This window comes from Syngnathus floridae, chromosome 11 (assembly GCF_059516105.1).
Source record: "Syngnathus floridae isolate MCC-2025c chromosome 11, RoL_Sflo_1.0, whole genome shotgun sequence".
Lineage (NCBI taxonomy): Eukaryota > Metazoa > Chordata > Actinopteri > Syngnathiformes > Syngnathidae > Syngnathus > Syngnathus floridae.
The window spans coordinates 10,460,657-10,481,825 of record NC_142423.1 but is presented as its reverse complement, the minus strand read 5'-3'; the positions used below and the strand labels follow the sequence as shown (position 1 = coordinate 10,481,825).

General features: G+C 41.4%; 1 protein-coding gene across 1 annotated transcript in view; it reads right to left on the bottom strand.

Annotated features, from left to right (window-relative positions):
* Positions 1-14,262, bottom strand: part of LOC148391027 (A-type voltage-gated potassium channel KCND3-like) — a 36,468-nt gene extending 22,206 nt beyond the window's left edge. Inside the window, exons 1-2 of the mRNA XM_088388702.1 lie at positions 11,924-14,262; positions 9,874-11,033 (exon numbers count right to left, since the gene is read on the bottom strand). Coding sequence (XP_088244828.1) covers positions 9,874-10,976 — 1,103 coding nt within the window. The 5' untranslated portion in view covers positions 10,977-11,033; positions 11,924-14,262. The remainder of the gene's footprint in view (positions 1-9,873; positions 11,034-11,923) is intronic.
* Between the last annotated feature and the right edge of the window lie 6,907 nt (positions 14,263-21,169).

The following is a 21,169-nucleotide window of genomic DNA, read 5'->3' as shown; positions in this document are numbered from 1 at the left end:
AAGGACAATAAACATTTGTCTAGTGGTGAGTATTGAAACGAGGACAATGAATGGCTGATGTTTTTCAGTCAAGGAGCAATCTAGCAAACATGCACGATTCAATCCTAAAATACAGTATAGTGGGGCCTAAAATGTAAGTAGAATCCATTCAAAGCTATGTTGGTACTTTGGCTTGTATTGACTAAAAGGATCATGAGGGGAGGCTAAACGTTTTCAGACAACAACATGGCTTCAGAAATGTTTCAATATTTCCATTAGATTTGAATGTTGAGGTTGCAGCTATTGTACATATACTGTTTTTTCTATTTGGTTGGATACAGATGGCAAAATCAATCCCAAATGGGTTGCCTGCCAAACCTTTCCAGGAAAAATGACACAAAAAGAGTGTGCGAGTGTTTGTGACTATTGTGTAGAGAATAGCGAAAGGACGCGCCGCACACAATTCGAGAGAATGAGGCACTGTGTTGTCACTTTTTCTTCTTCTAACCATACAATGACAGAAGAGAAAAGGCTCTCTGAGTTGTGGTTGGTCTCCATGGTGATTTGTGAAGCTCTAACTCCTCCAGTCACGCACTCACTGTTGAGCAAAACCTGCTTGGTTCATACACTGGTTAATCACTTTTGGGGCTCATTAAACTGTTCATGATGAAGAATTATCTTAATTGCCTCAACTAATTTCAAGCACTTATTTTGATGTTGTACATGTAGAGGCTTTTATTCATTGGGTAAATTCTGCTTTCGGACAGCAGTTGGATCTTGTTGCTCCTGTTTAAAAGTGTAGCATCGAGCTTGGACAACAAAAATGACAACGGGTGTTTAATTCTAGAATGGACCAATAGATTTCATTTTGACATCAAGAGAACACCTAATACGCAGTCATCAGACTGTCACTAGCATATACGGAGACGTGGGAGGGAAGAATCTCAGAAATGCATTCAAGTGGACGACGTCCTTGGAAATGTGTTGGCTCAAGTACATTTGAAAGTTTAGAGAATTTAGAAAAAATAGGTAACCAAAATCTTATATATTTTTTTCAATGTCAGTAAAATGATACTACAAACTTGCAACATTTTTAATGAATTACCTAATTAATGCTTTATGATGGAAATGGTTACATTCCCTTCCTTCCAATTTTAAAAGCAGTTTTCAAATCTAAAATAATCACATATTCACTTTTAGCATTTCCCCGCCAGCCACTCACTCAGTGCTGAAAGTGGCACTATGCCTTATTAACTAGGACATACACTCAGCAGGCGCAGGGTACTTCCATTGAAAAACGGCCACAGGAAAGCTTGAACACAGACGACAGATGGACATATTAAGGATCATAAGTTTCTGACTAAGGACTACAAAACCAATCAAACCGTTTTAATTAAGAGTCCCGGTAATGGAGCTCATGATCACAAAAAGTCTTTTCTCTGAGAAACATTTATAGCTCTTTAGTGGTTCGTATTCTCATTCGTATTTCAATTCATATTTATTCATTTCCGATTGCGTTTGTTGTCATTTGGGTCACCAGTGAGTTGGCGTCTATCCCAAATGACTTGAACTGGTCGCTAACCCAATCGCGGCACAATTAAAATATTTAAATGAGGTATACTTGCATCGGCTTCCTGTAACATTGACACGACAATCTCTTCTAGGGGGAAAAGTTAATAAATAATCAAATTCCAAAATGAAAATCCATTGCATGTTTTGCCCTCCCGAAATGTTGAGCGCAGGTAAATCGTTTCAATCTCCCACAACTATTAACCAAACAGTAATTTGGATGGCAGATATAATGGAAATAAAGTGTGCACTGATTTAAAAAGATTATAAGCCTGAGTGCACATAGTTTGGGTCCTATTTTGGCAGACAGGTGCACATGCATAAAAACGAGCATATTCATTTTTGTGCCGTGGCAAGTCTAGTTTATTGTGCTCAAAAATGTGGCAGACATGTTATGTCAATGGCACCTCTCTCTCTTTGCTGAATTTAAAGTGGATGAAGGCAGCTGCTCGCATTAAATGGGAAAAAAGTCAGCTGTATCCCCTCCCACAACGGCGCAAACATCCCCTTCTACCAGTTTCGGAAAATATTTTAAGTTTTTGAAGTGACTTGATGGCTATATTTCGAGTTGAGCAACCCTTTCCAGTGCATCGACGATATCTCCTAATAGGACTACTTTATGGTTTCTTTATGAAGCAATAAATGGAGCGTGAAGTTCCAGCACGTTGTGTTTAAAAGTCCATCACATTCTGTTTTTTTCACCACAGCAGAACAGAGTAACGTGACATTGTGACAAGCTGATGTATTTCATTGTTGGCAGCCAATACTAGCACCATGACACATTATCACTCTCTTACTCATTAGAGAAGCAATCTGTCGATCCAGGCATGAGAATTAAAAAGAAAAAAAAATAGCTGTCGCGGCCTGTTGCTGTTTTCATGAATCTAGCTAATACAGCAAACTCTAACCTACCCAACTTTTATGTTCTCCTGAATCACTCGGCTTGTGATTGGGTTTGCGCATTCCTAAACGGTGGGCATCGAGCGGAAGAAAACAAATGGCTGAGAGCTAGGCATAAATCACACTTTTTTCCCGACGTGCGGTGTTGTAAACATCTTGGCGCGGCAATGAAGCAGCAATTGGAATTCATTTGTGGTTACGAGTCCTAGTACATGAGGAAGATTTCACGTCCCTCCGGTGAGCATTTGTTCCCTCTTTTCACACTCCAGATATTTGAATCCCCCCCAAAATAGATTAGATACACGCTGAAGTGAATTCCACAGAAACAGTTTATCATGCGTCAAAAAGTTGGCACTTTGAAGCCTTTCATGGTGCCAGATGACAAATGAAACGGATTATGTCTCCACTAATAAAATAAGTGGCCAATCTTCACCCCAGCTGTTTATCAAAAGTAATCCCACTCTAATCACTACATTGACACCAAACTTTTTTAAACCGCGCACTGCCTTCAACTGTCTTAAATTTAATTTAAAAAAAAATCAAGTACAAAAACGCCAGCATTTTAATTGATTATTCACTCATTCGTCTAATTTTGTTCATCCCACCGAGGGTTACCCGAGGGTGAGCTTTTGCTTTCAGACTCTTAATGAATTGACTATAAATATACTTATTTATTAAAAAAAAATGTCATCCCTTATTTATTGAAACTGAACACAAATATGGAACACGGTTGTCTTGTCATATTAAATAATCACAAAATACACTTCTTGCTTTCATCAATTCAGTGAATTATTGGATGAAAAGGCCGGTCGAGTGCTAAACATGAAACACATCCTGATACGACCTGAATTTTATGGATTTAATTTTCTCTTCCTGCCGCAGTCGGTACATCCGAGATAAAAACCTTTTAGTAAACAAATAAAACAGCAGCGTGGATCCATTAGGTTTATTGTGGAACCAATGTTTCCATAAACGCCTGAGTGTCAATGAGTATGTGATTTTAAATATTACTGGATGGACAACTGAATTGGAACAAACACTTTTCTCCTGATATGAAAATGTGCCGTCTGCGGGCGTACAGTGCCAAGTCTTCCTGCTCGAAAAACAAAGCAATTCAAAATCAACACAAAGAGTCACGCAAGCTGTTGTCGCTCCCTGCGTACTGCTACCGTATCTTGAGTCATGACGTTCAAAAGCGGGCCATGAAATATGAGCTTATTTTTGCGTATATTCTTCAAATGTGTTTTTTTAGAAAATGCAGTCCGTTTCATCAACTTGATATGTCCCGTTATGGACGCTTTACTCTGCACGGAACTGTGAGGCGGTTATCAATTTTGATCAGACGAAACATATTGTCGAACAGTAAAGATCTGAACTTGAAGCAGAAGTCAGTGCTAACCACACACGACCGACCACTTGTGACGACTCATTGTAAAGGTCACGGAAATTCATCAAACCGCTAGCGCTAAGGTTTACCTTCGACCTTACATCATCCATTTAAAATACCACTTGAAATTGAAAATCGCCCAAAAAATTGGGGTTCATGACCAAACTGAGAAAGTCGTGTGGAATTGAAAAATCACGAAGGTGGCCAAGCTCAAGTAAAGCCGTTGACCCCATCCAGGTGTCCTTGAGGAAGACGCTGAACCCCCAATGAATATCAAATCTGTTCTTCTTTCTCCACTACTGTATGACGACCTGTCAGTATCGTCCATCACGTGCGTTGGGTTATCAGCAGGTTTTCTACAGTATTCCTTGTACGCAGCCAAACCTTTTGCTGCCTGCATTTGGAGATAAGGCCCAAGCTGCTAAAAATACGCTAGAAAACAGAGCACGTGGTGTCATTCAAGGTCCTTCTTTGTATCCTGACGCCAACCCCTTTTGATAGGAAACTTTGCCAGGAGGTATTAAAGGCTTTTACTTCGTCACAGGCCTTCATTCTACAATTCCTGACGTGTCTTTATCAAAGGTCCTCCTCTCATCTGTATGCTCACTTTGTCTTCTGATTATAACCTGTGCAGTTGGATTTTAAAAAATGTTCCGCCTTGTCAGGGTGAAACCTCATCCAAGGAGGGAGTCTTGAACTTCTGAGCCAACTTCAGATTACTCATTCACTAGGCCACTCATGTACATAAATTGGAATGATTTTGGCTTGCATACAGTTAGTTGAGTGGCAGGATGAGAAAAACAAAAGAAGAAAGAAAATGACTTTTCTTCACCGTCACACAAAGTATAGTAGTTGAACGTGACAGCAGCATTCAGCTTTCAGGGGACTCAAAGACAGGAAACATAAATCCAGGAAAAGAGGTTTTAACCTCCCTTTTATCAAGCTCATCACTAAAACGTCAAACAGAAAGAAACATGAGTTGAGATTTTTTCCCCCCGTTTTACTCCCATTAAGGATTGTCCTGTTACTAAGCCAACCTCTAAAACCTTGCCCACAAAGGAACTCAGGAACACAATGGGTTTTTTTTCACGGTCAAACTGACATTTCACTGCCATTAAGTATAGAGCTGAATTTCCTTAACCTTCTCGATGGAGTCTCTTGCGAGGAAGGTCTTGACCTTGCCGTTACTAAGTTAACAGCCAACACCTGGCCCACGGATGAACTAAAACCTTTAATGCTGGGATCCAAAGTCAGCACCGTCTCCAGTCGGCCAAGCAGTCACGCAATACTTCAACCTTCCTGAGTTCCTCAATGGAACTCGCTCACAAATTCTTGAATGAGACATACTGACCAACATAGGAAGAAGGAAATCTCATCTGACACAAAGAAAACAAATGCTATGTGGCTTGGGGGTTTCATTGAGTTTGTCCAACCAGAGATCTTACGGTGCAATTACGCTTTGGTCATTTAGGCCACTTAGTGATCCTGTAGTCCTTTACAATAAATCCACTTTTTGGTGTGTAATGAAATAAAACTGGCACTGTGTTACATTACATTGCTATTGTTAGAAAGCAGCATCCTGGCAATTTGTCCGCAAGAGCATTTTGGCCCAATAATGACGGGAATATATCCAATCTCCTACTAGCGGAACTCGTTTTGACCTCTGGGTTCAACGAGGCGACGAAATCATCCAATTATTCATGCCACTGGGTAGCTACACAACCTCTGAGGAGAAAAAAAATAAGATTCTGCTAGCAGAAAAAAAATGAACTCTTCTTTAATGGCATTCAAAGAAATCATTTTCTTTTCTACTCGTTGTTTGGAATTGTTACTAAAAGATCAATAAATCCCTTTCACAAAACTAAATTGCTGCAGTGATGCTGTTTTGCTTTTTGTGCTTTCCAAGTACAATAATACTTGTAATATTTTAAGAGAGGAAACAGCAATTAAAAGCTTATTAGGTCTTTTATAAATTCCATTTCCCTTTTACCAATCTAAAGTCCCCGTCGAGCACCCCGTCGTTGTTTGTTTAGCAATATCCGAAACAGCTCGGGCTTTTTCCAACCCTCGGGAGCCAAGCTACATTTCGGAACAATGGACGTCGCTCTGCCTTTCTCATCTTCCGTCTCCCATTTTCTTTTGGACTAAGGAGGTCCAATAAACATCTGACCCCTCCATCTTTCTAACGCTGGCCTCTGGGCTCGGTCCACTTAGTCTAATAGAGACGTGGAGGCGAACGCACAGAGGGAGGCCATCCTAAAAGTCTCTCAGAAGAAAGCGGATTATATATAGCCACTGATTAAGGCAGCGATGGGAACATGACCTACATGCATGGCAACATCTTTTTTTTTTTTTTCCTCACTTTGCCACTACAGAACAAACCTCACGTCCAGGTCCGGGACTCTCCAACTGGGAGGCTCACTCTAATTATACCAACCGAGTCAGATTTCACTGCACACCTCATTAATATTTTCTCATTATTGGGTTAATCATGTGGTGTGGAAGACTGGGTCCAACATCCACTCTCACTGTCATGTAGGTATTGTCCGGATCGTGTATCAAATTAGTAGATTACACTTGAAATGGATCACTGCCTTCCACATTGAGCAAATGCCCCTAAAATTAGCTGGTGAAGAAGGAGGACTCGTGTGGATGAAAATTTGTCTTTTAGAAGACATGCCACTGATCCCAGCAAGCAGGTTATCCGGCCGGTAGAAACCCGCAGGATGCAAAACCTTTTATCAGCTACCCGAATCTGATTTAACACCCTGGACAAACCTTGCGTCGAGCTTCCCTCCATGGGCCCATTCCTCCCCCAGAACCGGCCCATTACCCAAGGCACGGTGAGGAGGCCCATAAAAGCAAACAAGACCAGATTTAGTACGAGCAAATAAGTATGGGAGACATCAGCACATCTTTTTCTATGACACCAGTGATGGCGAAGAGGGAAAACTGCGACGATCATCAGAGAAAAATAAATGACCTTGTAAAAGAAGCACCTGTGGCTAAAACCAAACTGAGTTTTTGCTTTCTGGACCTGGATTCTCCATCTCTGAACTAGAAATGGATGGAAAAGGGTCTTGTTGAAATAACGACCAAGAAATTCTTTCTACACTTATATTACGCCCACCCAACAAATTCTTTTTTGAGTGTACTGTACAGACATACTGCCGATAAACAAAAAAACAAAATGAAAAATGGAAAGGAAAGTATGTGGTGTTTCTGAATTGTAATACATCATCAGGAAGAAAGGGTTTAGTGAGGAATTATCAGATTCTTCTCCATCTGCCTGTCACGAGCTCTCCAACTTTATCCAAAAGTAACAATATTTTACAAGGCATGTCCAAATCACATCTTACTATGATCATGTGATGGATTTTCAAACAAGTTTCAGTGTGATCTGAGAAAAGTAAAATGTGAACAAGTCAGCCGAAGCAAACGGTGGTTCAACAGAGCCTGAGCTGTGTTTGATTTTTTTTCCCCTGAGTTTTTCTTGCCTCTGTCGCCAAGTGCTTGCTCAAGTGAGGTTCACATTTTTTGGTCGACAGTGAACCTGTCACTCAAGGATTTGGTTTGCGTGAGAAAGTAACAAAATAAAAACCATGGTGACAACCCGGAACCTCAGAACTGAAAAGCCGACATGTTAACAGCCAGTCCGCTAGCTGCACTTTTGCAACTCAGTGCTTGATAGAACATTCTGTGTTGTCGTCACAATGATTCGAAATATATATTATATTGACAGATGGTCTTATTTATGAACTTATCCCCCATGAGCATATGCGCATGATTGGAAGATTTGCTATTAATTCCAAGTATCAGCCATGAATCATTTCTACTTACACCTACTGCTGTTTTTCTTTGAACAGCTTGGCGTTGGGAGATAGCTTTGAAAAAAAAAAAAAAAAAGACAACAGTACAAAGTCAGCAGAGAAAAGAAGACAAAGACATTTTAGTAACTACCATCAAAGGCGGGTGGAGAGTAGTGGGCTGCCAGAAACGGAATACTGAGAGGATATTGCTATTATCGGTTAACGTGGGGGCTGCACTGGCACTAAGTTTAACTAAAGATGAAACAACATTAGTCTATTTAGAGTCTTACCTCCAGGCTAATAAAAAAAAAAAAAGATTGTGAAAGTTCCTTGTTATTGTCTGTCTGTATGACTTAGCCTTGAACACGCATCCAGTATGATTGAACGGCAATGCGGCTGTTTTTTATATGTATTTTTCTGAGAATTTTGATAGACGCTATTGTTGCTTGGACTTGATGCCATCTCTCTCAAAAACATTGCTTGCAGAGCTCAATGGTGCATAATGCTTTCACCTTGGTATTTCTCTCCCTCTGTCTCTCTTTTTTTTTATGTATGATATCAAAGACTATGGAAAGGAACTTGCCAAAGTACAAAAAATGGGAACAAAGAAATTCATGCAGCCCTCAACTCTGCAAAAAGGTTTGATCTTAATAGATTTTCCTTGACTTTTGTAAAGCAGCATTAACTTGCCTCATCTTCCACAAACATAATGACAGATAATGGTAAATTGTAAACAGAGGTACTTATATGACGCTTTTGCTGCACCATATGGTGCCCTAAGCATTTCAAAAAAAATCTGAAAACAGGTGTTTTTGTCTTGACAAAATAAAATGTCCCTTTTGTCAAAACACATGCAAACATACAACCATATAAGGCGCTAAAAATCTTTTTTTTTTTTTTTAAAAATCAACCTGAAAAAAAAAAACATTGTTCAGAATCAAGCGCCACTATGGTAATTCTCCCCAACATATGCCGGGCAGTTCAGTTCTGCTGATCATTAGTGACATTTAATTTGATCCAGAAAAGACAAGCACAGACAATGCGGAGAGTTCTAAGTCTCTAAAAAGTTACAAGGGCACATCATACCGTTTATTTCAGACCAAATGAGGCTCAATGTGACATCTGGACTGGCGGCCCAGTAACGATTTGGACCTCCACCTATTTTGGCTTTATAGCTTTGGGAACAGTTAAGCTTGAGATGTTAAATTATGCAGTATAAGAGGGGGCGAGCGAGGAGGGTTGGCACACTCCAGTAAACAGCAGCAACTTTGCCGATCACCACGCTTTGTGTTCACCTGAATCACTCAAAATAATATAATGTAATGAAACAGTCCAATCTATCCATCTATTTTCTACACAGCAAGAATCCCGTTAGAAACATGAGAACAATAGCCCAAAAACTAATTGGAAGGGTAAAATTCCTTCTGTACCGCTTCACAAGCTAATGAGGTCCATTTTCGAAGTTGATGGCATAAAGTGCTTTTAAGATAATCTTGTATTGACCCTGATTAAAAGAAAGTAAGGGATATCATTCTTTTCACTTTGCCAGAAAACTTTAGCAGCACGTTCTGGTTTGCCCCGTGGGTCACGGCCGTGGAGCTCTGCAAGCTTGTGAAATATTAAGCGTGTTGAATCATAATAAATGTGACAGAAGGAGCCTCCTGGGACTCTTTGCCTTCAGGCTCCAAACACAATGCTGGGTGGACTTTATGATGCCTTTAAATCAATTCCTCACAAAGCAGTAGTTGTTTTGTTAGACTCAACACCTCAGCCGTAAATATGCTCCTTGTGGGAGGCCACTGGTCGAGATGAACCACAATAGATAAACAACCACTCTTATTTCAGAAGTGCGTAAGACTGTGTATTGACTGTTTTTTGTGATGCTTAATGAAAATTTGATTGTAATGTATAAATCCGTAAGTTTTCAATTTAAGGTGCACAATCACATTGGAAAATGTGATGCTTAATTAGAGATATGGACAAATCAATGCAATTGTAAAAGAGGTTTATGGGTTTTCTTTCATATTTTTGAATAATATTCATGCTTTGGAAACTTGACTGCTAAGAGCTTCAGTTAAACGCAACAATGTGGGAATGACAGAACGCAATTCTCCAGATATTTCCCGAGACGTGGAAGTGCCTGGAGAGTGGCCAATGGTGGCCATATATAGCTCCCACTTGGCTATACGTGATATGCAGCATGTGGAGTATGTGATGCGAGTGACTTACCCCAGCGTCGTCATGGTTACGATGGTGTACCAGAAGGATGCCGGAATGCTGGTAAACTTGCTGGAGCTGGAGCCCTTCTCGGCGTAGAACATGACGGTGGCGAAGATGATGATGGCCATAGTAAGCGAAAAGAGCAGGAAGCCCAACTCCGAGGCACAGCTCTTGAGCGTGTAGCCCAGGATGCGCAGGCCCTGCGAGTGGCGCGAGAACTTGAAGATGCGAAAGACGCGGAAGACCCGCAGCGTGACAAAGGCGCCGCTGACGTCCTCGTTGTCAGTCATCACCAAGCCGATGTAGTACGGCAGGATGGCTACCACGTCGATGATGCTCATCACGGAGCGCATGAAGCGGTAGCGGCTCGGGGCGGCGAACAAGCGCAGCAGGTACTCCACCGTGAAGATCATAACGCAGGCCGTGTCCATGCAGAAAAATGCTACCGTGTAGCGTTCGCCGCACGGCATGTCCTTCTGAGTGGCAGTGGAGCCGCATGGCACCGTCTCCACCACGTTGGTGATGACGGAGATGGCGATGAAGAAGCCGGTGACGTAGTAGAAGACCAGAGCCATGGTGGAAGTATGAGGGTTCTCAAACGCCCGCCACATGGTCTCTCTGAAGTTCATATGGGGCAGCTTGACATCCTTGTTCTCCTCCTGGTCATCTTGAAGGCGCTCCAGGTTTTCTCGCTTCCGGTCTTTGTACTCTTCGTAGCAGCAGTCGCCGATGATTTCCGGAATGATGCCGAAGAAGGTGAGCTCCTCGTCGTAAGCCGAGATGCACTCGTGTCGCGGGTAGTGCAGCTTCCCGGTACGGTAGAAATTTAGGATGCTCCGGAAGGCGTCAGGGTCTCGGTCAAAGAAGTACTCTTTGGTTTCCTCATTGTAGAAGAAGTCCTTCTCTGAGCTGCCGAGCAAGGTATCTGGATACCTGTCCAGTGTGGTCCTCCAGGTTTGGAATCGACGGCCACTGACATTGAGGACAATGAGCTCGTCCTGCCGGCGGCGGTGGTCTCGTGGCGCCACCGGCATTGGGCAACTGGCGACGGGCATCCATCCGATGGCGGCCGCCCGGGCGAAAGGGAGCCACGCGGCCACTCCCGCAGCCATGGTGAGTCTTGGAAGAAGTTCTCCTCTCCTTCAGGCTCCCTTGAATTCAGCTGACATCTTCAGGATGAGGGGAGGGGACCAACAAATATTAGCTGCTGCACAGTCGAGTGATTATATTTTGTTGTCGTTGAGGGATTAAGAGTGAACCTTATTGTGAATATTGAAAAGACAAAAGTAACGGACACCCCCCTAAAAATATCTATGATCGTACCTGAGAGCGGTAATGTCATTTCAACATAGTTCTTCAGCAATTTAGTGAGGCTTTTGTCGCCATCTTGTGGCTGTTTAGTGTATTACCCAGGGTGGAGAATAGCATTCAATTATCTGCAATTTGATTTACCCACAAGACTGGGATTGTCAATTTTCAGAAGAGCTTCCTTTCTTTTCCCTGGATTGTCTATCACTTGTCTTGCAGACAATTTTGGAGACAATTTCTAACTGATTTATGTCAAGAGAAGCAGGGTCCATGCCGAACTGGTTGTCAGTCAAATGCAATTAGGCATCTCCAAGACAAGAATTACTGAGAATCACATTCACAGGTATGAAGCCGGACTACCCGCAGGAAGAGAGAAAACCAGAACCTCTTGACTGTAAGGTATGACGTTCTGTGCTGGCCCATCTGTGGATGGATGAAACCAAAGTCCCATTTGTAAGCACAATGGTGAACACGCAAACTCCTCGCAGGAAGGACTGAGAATTTTTTGGGGGGGGTGAATTATCTCCTCTGCTTTTGAACAGAAAGAATTCAGCTGAGGTTCACAACCTGTTGAAGTCTGATGTAAATGTCTATGGGCATTTTTAGAAAGGCAAATAGTTACATTTGCTTATCTAAGTAAACGATAGCAAATTTGCTCCAATAGGTTAGTTGCAAATATTTAAAGTTTTCCATCGCCTGACCCGCGTTCGGAGCAATACCTTTTCGGATATAGAAGAAGCAATTCTCTTACCGTCTAAAAGTGGATGGGAGTCAAATCCAAGTGAGGGATAATGAGACCAAACGGCAGTCCATCTAGCGGGAAGAAACGGCAGGCTGCACCTCTCCTCCTCTGCCGGCAGATCAACAGCCAGTCTCCTGCGCTGAGGAGCAAAGCGCATGCAGGCAGCTGGCTGGATGGATGGAAGGATGGAGAGAGAAAGGGAAAGAGAGATACTACCACAGTCTGTCCGGTGGGGAGGGCAGGACGTGGTCTGTCTACATCCTGACTTTTTTTTTTTTTACATAATTTTTTTTCATCAATGAGTGCAATGAAAGATCACGCTGCGCTTTTCTGAAGGCTGCCTGCCCAAAGTGAAAGTGTGTGCACGTCTCTCTGTGCCTGATAGTGTCATCAGCAGCTCTTTTCCTCCTCCTTCTCCTCCTCCTTCTCCTCACGACACAGTCCCGTGTGACACAAATTACACTGTCGCTTTCGATACATTCAACAAGTCACTACAACAGAACCATTTTATACTGATACTACTTCACTATGAGACGGTTTTAAACAAAGGCGGGTCGCTCTTAGTTAATGTACATTTTCTCTAAAAAGGAACAAAAGTCGTTTGAGATTTGAAAAACTTCCATTTCTCAAATTTCTCTATAATGAAGGAAAGGTAGGCAACACTACCAGTTATTTGGGTGCTTGTCAAAAAAAGTGAAAATGATTGGATAGATAATTATACATTTTTAAAAAATACATGAAAATTTGCTGAATATTTATCATGAGGAACGAATCTAAGCAAAGCAGCCCATCTAGGTCCCTGATCCACCAAGAATCCCTTGTTCTAATTTGCTTTTTAAAGGTCGTGGAGATTCAAGAATGGAATGCTAGCCTCCTTCATCCGACCACCAGCCCTCTAAGGATGCTTCTGTGAAGCTTTCATCATCAAGTTAAAACTAGGCATTGCCTGAAGTCTCTGACTTCAATCCCGGGCAGGCAGTAGTGGGCGAGCCAGGGACCTCCGGGGAATGCTCTTGAGGGATAAGAAGGGCTGCCTTTGAATGGATGGCCTTGTGTGTGTGTTCCAGGAGAGAAAGCAAATAAAAGTGAGAGAGCCAGTGTCATAAGACAGAAGGGCCATTGATGCTCAGTGCATTGAGACGTTCAAATCAGCTTCTGGCGCATCATAGTAGACGTCAGGGAATTGAGATCTGAGCTTGTGCGAATTTCTCACCCATTTATTGGGAGGATTGAGCCCAGTCTATAAATAATATGTTTACCTGAACTGGTTGTCTTCTTCTTCTACTCCTTTTTATTCATAATATGAGAGTTGTCCCTACACGGAGTTGTGAGTTGCTTTTAGTCTCGTACCTGACACTGTCGCTGATGAAAAGCCGAATGTTAATAAGAGAAGAAAATGCAGCCACCCTGCGAGAGCACGCAATATGACACGGTGCTCAGCTGCACCAATTTGCCTGAGTAGTTGTCTAGTTTCCAATTCAGATTCTGAAATATTTTAGACCTTCAGATTGCTTTGGAACGGGGAGGGATTTTCTCTGTGATTTTGAAGGGCTCGCGTACGGCTCTGGAGGAGGCACTAGGTATGGAAAACAAAGTCTTCAAAGCCTTTCCGCGGAGCTTCTTCTGCAATTTGCAATCATTGCTTTTCTTCAGCGCATGAATAGCTCCAAAGATGATGAATGCCGTGCCAGATGAAGCCCAACACGGCTGACTGGTTAATCAGATATGCTATTGGCATCGGGGGAGTGGTAAAGTCAAAACAAATCAAATACAATGAATCCTGGCCCTGACACGAGAGGCGGAAGAGGTGAACAAAATAAGCCTTTCACCCCCTCCGACCAAAAGCGGCTCTGTTGCTAAATTTATATCGCGTTCAAACAAAATCAATCTGATAACAATGCATCAGCAAACGCCGCGCCACGCAGCATGCTTTGGTTGGGCGCCAGTGAAAAGATCAGCAAGAAAAGTCCACATCATCAGCAGGATATGTTTTTAAATTGGTGCCATCTGTCTCCAGACTTGTCATTTGGCTTCACCTGCAAGTCAATAACTTGGGAGGGCACCAAAAAAACCTTATTGAGAAAATTCAAACTGTTACAGACTCCATGAAAGACTATATTGTGAAAGAGTTAGTGAAGTTTTTCTTAAATTTAAGGCAATTAACTTATCTTTTTGTTATTATGATTGTCTGTGTAAAATAAATAAATACATGGAAATGGACGGATGGATGGATGGATGGATGGATGGATGGATGGATGGATGGATGGATGGATGGATGGATGGATGGATGGATGGATGGATGGATGGATGGATAGATGGATGGATGGATGGATGGATGGATGGATGGATGGATGGATGGATGGATGGATGGATGGATGGATGGATGGATCAACAAATAAATAAATAAATATGAATTTAGTGTTATATAATATTATTATAATATTAGATATTCTCTGCAGTTTTGCAAGGAATTTATTAACTTGGAGTAGTTGACGTTTTTGAAGACCAAGAACCTTCCTGATTTGTTGATTTCCTTGAATCAGTTCAAGTGTTCATAGGTAAATCTGAATTACCACGTGACTAAATAAATATAAATGCGTGTAAAATCAAAAGCTCAAAAGGACCCAAATAAGCCCGGCGTAAGATTTCAATTTCCCAATATGAATAAACCCATAAAAATCTGGAAGCTTAAATGAAGCTTCTGTCACTTCTAACAAAATTTTTTAAATATTATTATTATTATTAAAATCTACCCACACATCCATGAATAACAAAAGCCTGCTTACAATTCATCTTGCAACATCTCACATGGAATAATTTTAGGGAAAAACTAAGACCCCTTGCTGTGTGATCCACGAGGACTGCACATGATCTAGTATCCCGTTGTCTTGCCGCCAGGCCAAACAGGCCTTGTGAATATTCATCACTAGCGAGAGCGCTGCTGTAAATATTGAGTGCCGCTTTATCAGCTAAGACGACCGAGCCGACAGGTCCGATCACGCGGCCTCTTCGTCAACCAAACGTCATTTGCCATTTTTGTCTGAAAGTGACTACAATGGATGGAGTGCCCTCGCTCGCATACAGTAGCTCTGAGCCTGTACAGATTCTCAGTTATCCAGGTCATACTAATCCGCACAACTGGGCTCTGTGTGACTTTGAAAAAAATATATCTCATTTAAAATGACTTAATCCTTTTTTTCATGTATATTCCAGCTATTCTCCATACGGCTTTATCCTCACTCGGGTCGCAAACGTGCCGGAGCCTATCAAAGGTGTCTTTATCCATCGGCAAAGGTTAGCGAGTGTTTGAGCACGAACCCAAATGTTGATTTTTCATCAAGCTTCGTTCAAGGTCGCAAACTGTCACCAAGATGTGTGCCAGATGTTCACCATTTTGTAACAAAACAGCTTTTCTTTTCCGCATTGCAAAAACAAAAAGGTTTGTTATCATTGAAAATGTTGGTGAACAACAGCTTTGCAAACAGCTGTGACCTTGAATGAATCTTTTCATCGCTTTTATGAATCTGATGACAAAAACTGAAAATATCTCTAAACCTAATGTGCTAGAAAAAAAATTGTAAAGATTTTTTTTTTTTAAACAGCATCAAAAATACCTTTAGGGACACATAAAGCCATCTCAGATTACAATTTGTTGTTGATTGATGTTGTTGGTATGTAAAAAAAAAAAAAAAAAAAAAAAAGACGAGTCGACGGGTGAACCTCAGTTTATCCGCTTAACAAACACTTTGGGGAACAGATCCAAGAGCCTTCAAAAAGTCCCTGACTGACTTTACCCTACTTCTACTAAATTACCACAGCATAGCTCAAAGATGGATTTAAAATCATCTAACAACCTATCGATTGAGAAAGAATGAACGGATTAGAAAAAAGCCGGAGGGCTTTCCGGTGTGACTCATGTGAAAAGCAAAGTGGGGGGGGTCTAAGTGCTCCCTATTAACAGGTTTGCTACCTTGCACCCCCCCCCCCCCACACACACACACACACACACCTTGACTGCTTAAGAGTCTCTGGCTTGCTGTTTTTTCGTTTGCCCTGCAATTGACTGTCAATCAGTTGTACGTGTACCCTGCATCTCTCGGCCAATGTCAAGCGGGACAGCGAATGAAGAAAGGCGATATGGAAAAAGGTGCCCTGTGATTGACAAGACGATCCAGTGCGTGTCCCGCTTCTCTCGTCAAAAGCCGACTGCGACGGACCGCGGCTCACCCGTGACCGTAATGAGAACAAATATTATATTAAAATGAATTCAAGGATGTGCCTTGTGATTAATTAACAACAAGTCTGAGGTGTAGCCTACTTAAATTGCCAAAGGTCATCTGGGAAGGCTCCAGCGGTTCCTTGTAACAGTAATGAGAAGAAGTAAGATAGAATTTGGAATGACGGATATGCACTCCGATTGACCAGTCTCGGCTAGGACGGGAAATGAGGACAAGTGATGTGAAAAAAATCAAATACATTTATGGATGTGCCTGGGATTACGGGTATACCCCACTTCTCGCGTCCCAAATCAAATGGCATGGACTCCAGTTACCGGCGACCTCATTGGAACGAGCAGTATAGAAAATGAATGGAGCTGGTTTATTTGACCTGGTTGTGGAAAAAAGTTGTCCTCAAACGATATTAAAGAAAAACATTAAGAACACGTTAGGTTCAGGCAAGTTCTCAAGAGGCAATTTTCTGCATGTAACGTTAATGGCTGGAGAGATTAAAACTACAATAAAAAAAACAAAAAAGCCTTGCTGAAGATGAGCACAATGGCCCAGATTTACCAGTAGAAACCTTGGGGACCTCTGCAGTCAGTTTCCAAATTGCTTCTCATGCTGCGTCATCAGACTGTAAATACGTGCCGGGTTACAGAGCACGCTCGCTTCCTTCCGTTGATGTCATCAGGCAAGGGACGCAATGTTCACACAATTTTCCTCATCAGGCATAGATCGGCGGTTCTGCAAGAGATGCCAGAGGAGGTCAGCAATGGCATTTGCGAGGATATTTTATGGGTCATTTTCGCTGAAACATTACTTAATCAGTGTTGCAAAATTGTTCTCTTGAATTTGGAGGGCAAATGTTCGTGTCAGTGAGAAGTGACAAGAATAGCCTTATTAATGAGTCTCTTTCAAGCGGGTTCTGGAACGCTGGCCAAGGAGGGCCATGACATCACTGTCATTTGATTGACTAACACACTCCCATTTCCTGCTTTTAAGAGAATGAAACATCGCTGCCTGAGTCATAACAACACACACACTGCAGGATGTCAACAGACTGATTGCTACAGAAAGAGGACATGGAACAGTATTTCATTCACCGATGCATATGAAACTGTAAATATGGTTAAATATTGTTATAAAATGTTGTATTTGTGTACTCCATCTATTTTCTTGGCAGCAGCCAGCAGCTGGCTCTGTCTTACTCGATTAAACCCTAAAATGGATTTTTTTTTGCCTTTTTGAAAGCATCTGTGCCTTTGATAGGCTATAAATTGCACTATTGTGCAACTGCAAATCTTATTTTGACTTCCTACAAAACCAGTGACTGAGACTCAGCCTCTTGTGAAATCTGCAGCAGCAGATCCCGCATACTTGCGAGTGTACAGTGGAGACTTGCAGCTGAAAGCGCCTCAGCCCCGCCCAAATTGATCGGTGCGCCTCTTGTAATTGACAAGAAACGAAGGCCAGACCAGGCCAGGACATGTGAGGCTGGGGCAAAGCGCGGCCAGGCTGTTCAGAAACCCTTAATGGAGAAGCTTTTTTTGTCTGTCGTTAGCCTTTCACCCGCAGTCCGTTGGACTTTACCTTCCCTGCAAAGCTAAACAGGATAGATGGATGTATTAACGGCATTGTCCGTGAAATTAATGCAGCAAATATACTAGCGTAATGGTCAACAACTAGGTCGCCACATTTTCGAGTACCCGAGTTCTCAAATGGACTTGATTATAGCATTACATCCAATTTTCATTCATTACACCGCAGCTCATTTGTCACTGTTGCGCTCTTCATTCCGAGGCTTTCATTTCCAGCCCAATTACATTCGACCGGATGGAACACGACATTTGGGACTTTGTACAATGTTCTTACCTAAAAGGAATTACTTTGATTCTTCTCGATGTTTGGTTGCTGTGTTGTGTTTCATGCCTTTTCTTGAATTCTCTTTGATTCAACTGCAAAGATATTAACCTCTCATTCACTCAAAAAAAAGTTTTTTTTGGCTTTAGCCCGAAAGCTTGAATCTCTCGACACATACAAACAGCACACTTCAGCGCCTCTGATTGGCCCAATAATTCATTCTGTCAGATGCATGATAATGAAAAGCTAGAAGTGGAGGAACTTCACATGAAATTTTGTAGTCGACAGAACGATGCACACCTTCGTAAGCGAAAGACTAAAGGCATGAGGAATTTTAAGAAGGGGGTATAACTAACTCGCTTAAGAACAGATTGACAGAAGCAATTGTCGTTGTTAGTTGTAGTTGAAATGTTTAAGGAATTCTGGAGAGTGTGGAAGAAGCCGTCTGTTATGTGATTAAACTACCTCATCCATTTTCCGTAGGCTAAGCTACTTTAAATTCTGGATGTTTGCCCGTGTAAACACGTCACTTCAACGACCTTACTTAGCACGTAAAGACAAGGATTCCAGGTTGATTTTAGAGCTGCATTGCTCTATTTTTAGTCTGTTACATTGTCCTTTTCTGTGACATACTATACTGTATATTTTTTCCACAGTTTACGTTTCATTTTTTCAAACACCGTCTCAGAATCCTAACACCAAATAACCATATGTACTTAAGTATAAAGTTGCTTATTTTCAGGAATAGAAAATTGTGATGTTGAGATTTGTTGATTTTCTCTGTTTGCGGGCTATCCACAGTTTTACGTTGCAATATCGCCATTGACCACTAGATGACAGACATGGCTTTGTTGTGTTTGCACTGGTCATACTAGTGCTATGTAACGTGAGTCGGCGTAATAATGTTTGGTGGATTTAGAATGAGATATAAGACAATCATAGTACCTCAATATTTTTCAAATTGTGAGTTTATATTTAAGGTCAAAATGCACAAAATTACTTCTTGCACTTAATGATTTAGTTTTGTGCTGTCCTTGAATTGTAATTTGTATGCATATGAGCCCTTTGCACTGGGGGGGGGGCAAAATCACAGTATGTGGTTATCTTCATATTGTTCAAACACTGTTGGTGGAGGTTGGATTTTTTTTAAATGCATTGAAAAAAAAAAGTGTCCATATTACTGCCACACAGTTGGTTAGGATGCACGTGAATGCCACAATGACACTCTTTTCTCCACAGGTAGTCAGGTGAGTGGCACTTAGACACATCCACTAATATATTGAAAGGCCTCTACACACGATACGATTAAAAAAAAAAAAGACAGATATGGAGCAACAAACTAAAAAGGAGTGGGAGCATGCCAGCCAACAGAGTCTGATAAGTGTCACAAATGAGGTCCCAGATTGTAGTTAGCTGCAGATGCTATATTTACTACTCTTGTCTGATTCTATGTGTGCCACCGCCGCATTACGTCTGGCATGCATGATTGGTGCAGCAGGTGTGAAATTGAGATGAAATATTGATTTAGAATACTTTCCCTTAAGTAGGGGAAACGGTATGGAGACGTGAGAAGGAATTTATGCATCAGATGACTTTGTCGGGCAGCAGATGTTTGGATTAATGTAGATTTATCCAGTTTTAAGAGAACTTAACTTCTGGGTGGAAGATGGAATCACTCACACTCTCGAAGCAATTTCTTTTTTCACCTTCTTGCTCATTAAAATTGTTGTTTCTGCAGTTAGTCTTTACTATACTGAGCTTTGAAATGTTCTTTGTGTAAATGAATATTATCAGCCTATTAAAGTATTTATTTTTTTTTTATTTAAAAAGGTTTGTTAGATTCCAGTTTCCTCCAGGTGTAGCTTTTGGTCTTTTGACTTGAAGTCAGTGAAATTAAATACATTAAAATTTGAAGTCTAATTTTAGCATTAGTAAGTCGGTAGTATTTTCAATTACATGTTTAGCATTAAAGTGGAGGGCTGTTAAGAAATTGGTTGTTTTACACACAAAATATGTTGTTTATTTCGTTTTATGTTAATTCTAACAATAAACCTCAACTGCATTTAACAGTTAAAACCTTTTTTCTGGTCAATTGTTTACTATGCAAAACTGCAGCTGGGATTTTTATGCAGAGGCAAGCTTCAAACCGACCGTGCTGAATGGCCTGTCATTGGATTGCAATTTCTGTGTGTTTACAATCTTTTCAATGCAGTGAATATGTTTTTCAGCAGGTCCATTCTCATGAACGTAATGTAAAATTTCCATCCTGGTGAGCCACTACAGTGTAGTTCAATTAGAGTCTAATTGATAACGAGCAAGTACTGCCCTCTACTGGCAACTCTCAACTCTTGAGCTGTTCAAGGCCAAGCCGAACAAATGATGTCGCATTGCATGCGTGGGCCAGCTGCTTAATAGCACCAACATAACAGATGTCAAAACCAAGCGCTAAAACCTCTGTAACTCTATAATTTCCCTAGTGAGAGCACATACATATTTATTATTTACCCATTTTATTTTCTACAACAAGCGCAGACGTCTTCGGATGACTGTTTTGTCACATGAAGGCAGCCAACAGTGATTTTTTTAATAGACTATTCTGGATTAATTACACATTCAGGCGTGACGACTGACTGACATTGGAGTATAAAGTTTTGTGAGCCATGCAGTTCTTTAAACATTGCGTAATCTATTCATTTGTGGTCCTCATTAGGGTTTGGGCGAACTGGAGACTATCCCCAGCTGAGTTTTGGCTGTAGAGAAGCAGGGTATATGCACATGCAGAATTTCTATGTTGTTCTCAATATTGCATGAATACTTATTCACATTCATATATTTGCATGGTTCGTGTTTTTGCATTTGATGACTAAGAGTGTAACTAATGTTGTGGCCACAGGGTTTTCCATAGAGTAAGTACAATGGGTTCCATTTAAAGTCCAGGCTTTTGGTTCGTATGGACCTTCTATGTGCTCAAGCATTTGAATATGCACGTGAAATTTTCAAAGAGTCGTCCAAATAATGTATATCTAGATCGAGGTTCTTTTCTTTTCTCCGAGGAGCTCAGGAATGCCTAACAAAGAACTCAAACCAAATCCAAGGGGGCGGGACGTTATTGTCCCGCCCATTTTTCTTTGACTCATCGCTCATTGGTTACTGCTCGGTGTTTGCTTTCGCCCAT